This window comes from Bombina bombina, chromosome 7 (genome assembly GCF_027579735.1).
Source record: "Bombina bombina isolate aBomBom1 chromosome 7, aBomBom1.pri, whole genome shotgun sequence".
Classification (NCBI taxonomy): domain Eukaryota; kingdom Metazoa; phylum Chordata; class Amphibia; order Anura; family Bombinatoridae; genus Bombina; species Bombina bombina.
In genome coordinates this window covers 26,149,962-26,155,961 of record NC_069505.1, presented here as the reverse complement: position 1 = coordinate 26,155,961, position 6,000 = coordinate 26,149,962, and the positions used below count along the sequence as shown (strand labels likewise).

The window sequence follows — 6,000 nt, the reverse complement described above, 5'->3', positions numbered from 1 at the left end:
GGGATCAACAATAACAAAGTCACCTTGAGATAGAAATGACAAGAAAGGACTAGGAGTTTGCCAGCAAGTTCTCACGTCTCAACATGTTAGAAAAATATAATCCCATTAGAACACACACAGGACGGTGGTCTTTGTGATTCTGGGGAAAACAAATTCATGGATTCCCTCAGTCATGCTCCAGCTAAAATATAAATACTAAATACATATGGATTCTTATTTCCATAGTTTTCCTATTCACATGTAGAGCTTAGGACTGGAACCAGGGAATTGTATTGTATGTAACGGACATCTTCTGCAGCTCCAGGTGAAGTTAGCAACACCCAATGGCATCATTAATGATGCGACTAATGACATCATCAGTCAGTAGAAGTAAAGGTAAGTATAATTAACTTCTGTTTAACAGGAAAAAATATATTCTCACGCCTCATCTTTAATGACTCACGTACCTCTAGGGCAGGTGATAGAACAAGGCAGGAAGCCGATTGGCTAAATTTATCTGATATTTTTTTTTAATTAAATCTTTTATTAATAACAATTACATTACATTAATGTGTTAAGTACTTGAAATTCATAATACCTATTATCATAAAGTATTGAACTAATTCAGATATGCTGCAAACAAGGGTAGGTATATTAGAGCCATTTCACACCATATACAGTATTTTACATCTTATGGAATAGACATTCCCATATACCTATAAATTCCTAAACAAAAATAAAGGTCAAGTTACCCTGAAAGCATTAATTATACAGAATCAGGGCATTTTAAACATATACTATACAATTAAGTTTCCTTTAAATATTCCTACTAATTCAGTTACATTTAACATTTGCATTTACAAAAGAGAAAATATGTTCCAGATTAACTCTGTATCTGAATACATCTCTACTTAGAAAATTAAACCTTAAGTAATACGATATGCGAGGAGGGGGAAGAAAAAAATAATTCACATATTTCCCCTCCAGATCGCTGTGAATGTGCCATTGTCAATATTATGTTTGAACCACTCTGTGCCCTTGAATGGAGTAACAACTTGTATTTGAGACTCGGCAGCCAAGGACATAATCAGGGTAGCCCATTTGTATAAAAAGGACTAAACCTGTTTTTCATTAAATATTTTCAACTGTTAAACTGTTCCAATATCATTTGATTATGTACCATTTTTATAAATTCAGTAAATATCGGCCCCTTTCTATTCTTCCAGTTTTTAAAGATGATTCTTCCCAGCTAGAGGAGACCAGTGTATTTCCAACTAACCGGATACTTTTCGTAATATTTTCTGGAGGTATGCAAAGAATGTAGTTCTCGGAATATTAAACTCCAAACACAAATCCTGAAATAATTTTGCTTGAAGCATTCCATTTTCACACACTTCCCGGATAGATCTAATACCTCTCCTAGCCCATACTGTAAATACCCCTTGTTCCAACCCAGGACCAAATTCAGGATTCCCAACTAAAGGTAAATAACCAGATCTGCAATAGCTAATCTTCATTTCTGTACAAACACTTTGCTAAGCTTTGATTATATGTTTAAAGGTGTACAATTGGATCACATTTGCAGGCAATTTGGAAGTTGGTATATGTAAAACTGCTTTCAGTGCATACAGATGTATTAGTTGAGATTCGATCTCAGTAAAGGAAACATAGTTCCTTTCCGTTATCCAATCTAAGGCAAACTTACAAAGCGATACGCAGTTATAAAATTTAATATTGGGGAATGCCAGCCCCCCAACATACTTTAGGAAGTGAGAGTTTAAAGATAGAGATTCAAGCCTTCTTCCCTTTCCAGATAAAAAGCTAACGCATCCTATTAAAGGTACTTTTATCTTTTCTTGAAAGAAGTATTGGTAGATTTTGCAGTAGATATAACAGCCTAGGGAATATAATGGTTTTAATAAGCATAATACGTGCAGATAAAGAAATGGGGAGGTTATTCCAGGAGTTTAGCTTCTTCTTAAAGTCATCTAAACACTTTTTAAACACACCATAAGGCAGGATTTTTACTTAGAATAATTCCTAAATATTTAATTTGGTTCACTTCCTTGAAAGGATGAAGTTCTGCAGAGAAAGTTTTATATACCCAGAAAAGCTCTGATTTTCCGTAATTAATTTTATATACCAGCTACAACCAGATATTGCTCAATAATCTGTAGTAATTTAGGAATTGTCTGACGTGTCTTACTTAAAAATAGTAGTATGTCATCTGCATATAACGACAACACCATTTCCTTACTTCCAAGCCGGATCCCTTTACATTATTGACAGTGGTTCCAAAGATATATTAAATAGGAGAGGGGACCAGGGACATCCTTGGCGAGTACCTCTTCTGAGAATAAAACTATCTGACAACTCCCCATTTATAATTATAAATGAAGCTGGGGTATGGTAAATGAGACGTACAAAGTGTAAGAATTGTCCTGTTAGCCCGAAACCTTCTAGAGATGAAAATAAATGATCCCACCCGATGGAGCTGAAGGCTTTCTCGGCATCTACTGTAAGTAGTGCCAAATCCGGTACTGGGTGGGATTTCTTGCTATTAAGTTTACTCCAATAATAGTCTAATACTAACATGGCCTTAAGGAGATTTTTCACTGGGCTTCTGCCGGTCATAAAACGGTTTGGTCTATATGTATTATTGTACCTAGGCAAGCCTTAAGTCTTTGTGATATAATAGAGGTTAGTATTTTATAATCTTGATTTAGCAATGAGGCTGGTCTATAGGATGCCGGACACTCTGGATCTTTAACTTTATCTATTAGAACAATATTAGAGGCTGTGAAATAGTTAGATTGCCTCATATTCCCTATATAATATTGATTAAAAAGTAGGGAAAGAGTGGGTAATATCTGAACGTGTAAGAGTTTATAAAATTCAGCTGGCAAGCAATCAGGGCCTGGAGTTTTGTTTAATTTTAATTTTTAATAGTTTCAGAGATCTCAGTGGATGTAATTGGCTCATTCAATCTTTGAAGATCCGCGCTCAGAATCTGAGGCAGTTTTAAGCTCTGCCAAAAGTTCTTCTTATTTATCTCATTTACCTCACCCTCAGAATAAACTTCTTGGAAAAAGTTAGAGAACGCTTGCCTAATATCCTTAATATTAGTAAGTCTTTTATCTTGAAACTTAATCGTTGCTATATAATTCTTTTGACCCCTATTTCTCACCAATTTAGCAAGGTATGTTGCAGACTTCCCAAAATGGCCACTAAATCGGGCCTTTTGTTTCTGCTCTTCCATTGTAATATTTTGTTTTACAAACAATTCCCTTTCTAACTTAGCATTAGAATATGTATTCCAATGCAATTGAGTAGGGTTAACAACATAATTCCTAGAAGCAATCTGAACTGTATTAGAAAGTTGTTCTTCCCTGCTTTTGGTCTTTTTCCTCCATCTAAAAAGAAAGGCCTTGATTTCACCTCTGAGAACAGATGTAGCTGTCTCCCAAAAAATCTCTGGTTTATTGCTATATTCTATATTAAAATTTACAAAATTCATCCCATTTTGTTTTTAACCAATGTTTAAAATGTATATTGTGGAATAAGAATTTGGAAAGGAAAAGCTACATTTATTTTGGCTCTGTTATCTATCAATATTGATTTCTAGCGTGATGATGGCATGATCTGAGACAAATATCTTTTATTCCCGCCTTAATTTCTAATCTCAATAGGTTGGCAGAGATCAGAAAATAATCAATCCTGGAAAAGGATTGGAAGATTTAGACTCACAGGTATATTCCCTAGAGTCGGGATTTTCCAATCGCCAAATATCCTTCAGAGATAATTTATAACAAAAATTTTTCAAAACTTTGACTTCCCTAGATTTTCTCACAATCTGTCTCTTGCTGAAACGATCTGTCGAGGAAGAGAAGACTATGTTGAAGTCTCCAGAAAGGATTAAATTCTCCCCTGCAAATTGAAATAATTTGAGACTTATCTTCTCCCAAAAAGCTTTATATAGGGTATTTGGGCCATAGACATTACAGATAACAAACTTACAATCTTGTATTTGAATTTTAACTATTTGAAACCTTCCTTCTGGATCGTTATCCTGGAAGTGAATTTTATATGTTAGGTGCTTATTAAATAGGATAGCGACACCTCTTTTCCTCTTGTCATAAGGGGTGGCCAGAACTTCTACCCATTTAGATTTTAGTTTAGGGGTTTCCTGTATTTTTGGATGTGACTCCTGTATTAGTGCTATATCTGGCCTATACTTCCCAAGTTCTTTTAGGATTAGCTTCCTTTTAATAGGGGATGAAATACCCCTCCACATTTCACGATATGATATTCAGTTTGTCTAACATCTACTTAAAATGAGGAGGAATCCAGAGCCGTAAATAAAGCGGGAGAGAGAAAAAAAACCTGTGCAGATTTGGAAGTGGGCCGGGATTGCAGAGGGATCTGGCATCTGCGACCCTTACCCCCGCCTGGAGACGCTTGATCGCTGGCCTGGTTCCATCTACCTGCATGCTCGCCTAAACTGCAAGTATTTGACGAGCTTTCTCCTGTTTTTTTTTTATTCTAAAAAATGTTTCCATGAACATTGTTAAGGGGTCTGTGGCTGTAGAGGATTAAGGGTATCCCTCAAGAGGTCCCCACTAGTGTGGTGCAGGATTGGCGGCCCCCTCCTTACTCATTATTGTTGGCCCTAATGTTTTCTATGATACTCTGTGTTTTGGGACCTAGTTGGAAGTTGTTGATTGGACGCTCAGCTGTCTCCTTGCTGGATCCATATTGCCTTATTATGTGCCCTAAGTTTTTAATATAATTGTTGTGATCTGTTTTAAGGCATTATCGGTACTATATTTTGATATATAGGTCTATCCTTTGTAGCTCACTGTTCTTAGTGTTTTGTACCTGGAAGCTGCCTCTCAATAGGCAACAATACTGGTTTGCCTATGTAGCCAGTATTGGCTGCCAGGTTTAATATATCCTGACTGGGCTAAACAGAATATAAACTGGTCCATATGACTGTAAATAAGTCTTTATTCTACTAGACCTAGCCATATGTAGATACCAGACCAAGGTACTTTATTATCAGAATATGAACAATAGGTGAGAATTATAGGTCTGTAAGCTGTGATCTTGGCCCTAAAGATACAAGGCTGTACTTATATATTTAAACACCACTATTAGTAATATTGCTCTGAGGTGAGATCTGAATTCGATCTCTCTGCCTCTTTCAATTACATATAGCCTGTTATTACATATAGCCTGTTATTACATATCGCCTGTTATTACATATAGCCTGTTATTACATATAGCCTGTTATTACATATAGCATGTTATTACATATAGCCTGTTATTACATATAGCCTGTTATTACATATAGCCTGTTATTACATATACCCTGTTATTACAAATAGCCTGTTATTACATATAGCCTGTTATTACATATAGCCTGTTATTGCATATAGCCTGTTATTGCATATAGCCTGTTATTGCATATAGCCTGTTATTGCATATAGCCTGTTATTACATATAGACTGTTATTGCATATAGACTGTTATTGCATATAGCCTGTTATTGCATATAGCCTGTTATTACATATAGCCTGTTATTGCATATAGCCTGTTATTACATATAGCCTGTTATTACATATAGCCTGTTATTGCATATAGCCTGTTATTGCATATAGCCTGTTATTACATATAGCCTGTTATTGCATATAGCCTGTTATTGCATATAGCCTGTTATTGCATATAGCCTGTTATTGCATATAGCCTGTTATTACATATAGCCTGTTATTGCATATAGCCTGTTATTACATATAGCCTGTTATTGCATATAGCCTGTTATTGCATATAGCCTGTTATTGCATATAGCCTGTTATTGCATATAGCCTGTTATTGCATATAGCCTGTTATTGCATATAGCCTGTTATTGCATAAAGCCTGTTATTGCATATAGCCTGTTATTACATATAGCCTGTTATTACATATAGCCTGTTATTACATATAGCCTGTTATTACATATAGCCTGTTATTACATATAGCCTGT

At 35.4% G+C, this 6,000-nt stretch overlaps 1 protein-coding gene across 1 annotated transcript in view; it reads right to left on the bottom strand.

Moving 5' to 3' along the window:
• Positions 1–6,000, bottom strand: part of EIF1AD (eukaryotic translation initiation factor 1A domain containing) — a 44,577-nt gene that overhangs the window by 2,741 nt on the left and 35,836 nt on the right. The window contains exon 4 of the mRNA XM_053688847.1: positions 1–23. This exon is cut by the window's left edge and continues 86 nt beyond it. Within this exon, the coding sequence (XP_053544822.1) occupies positions 1–23 (23 nt within the window). The remainder of the gene's footprint in view (positions 24–6,000) is intronic.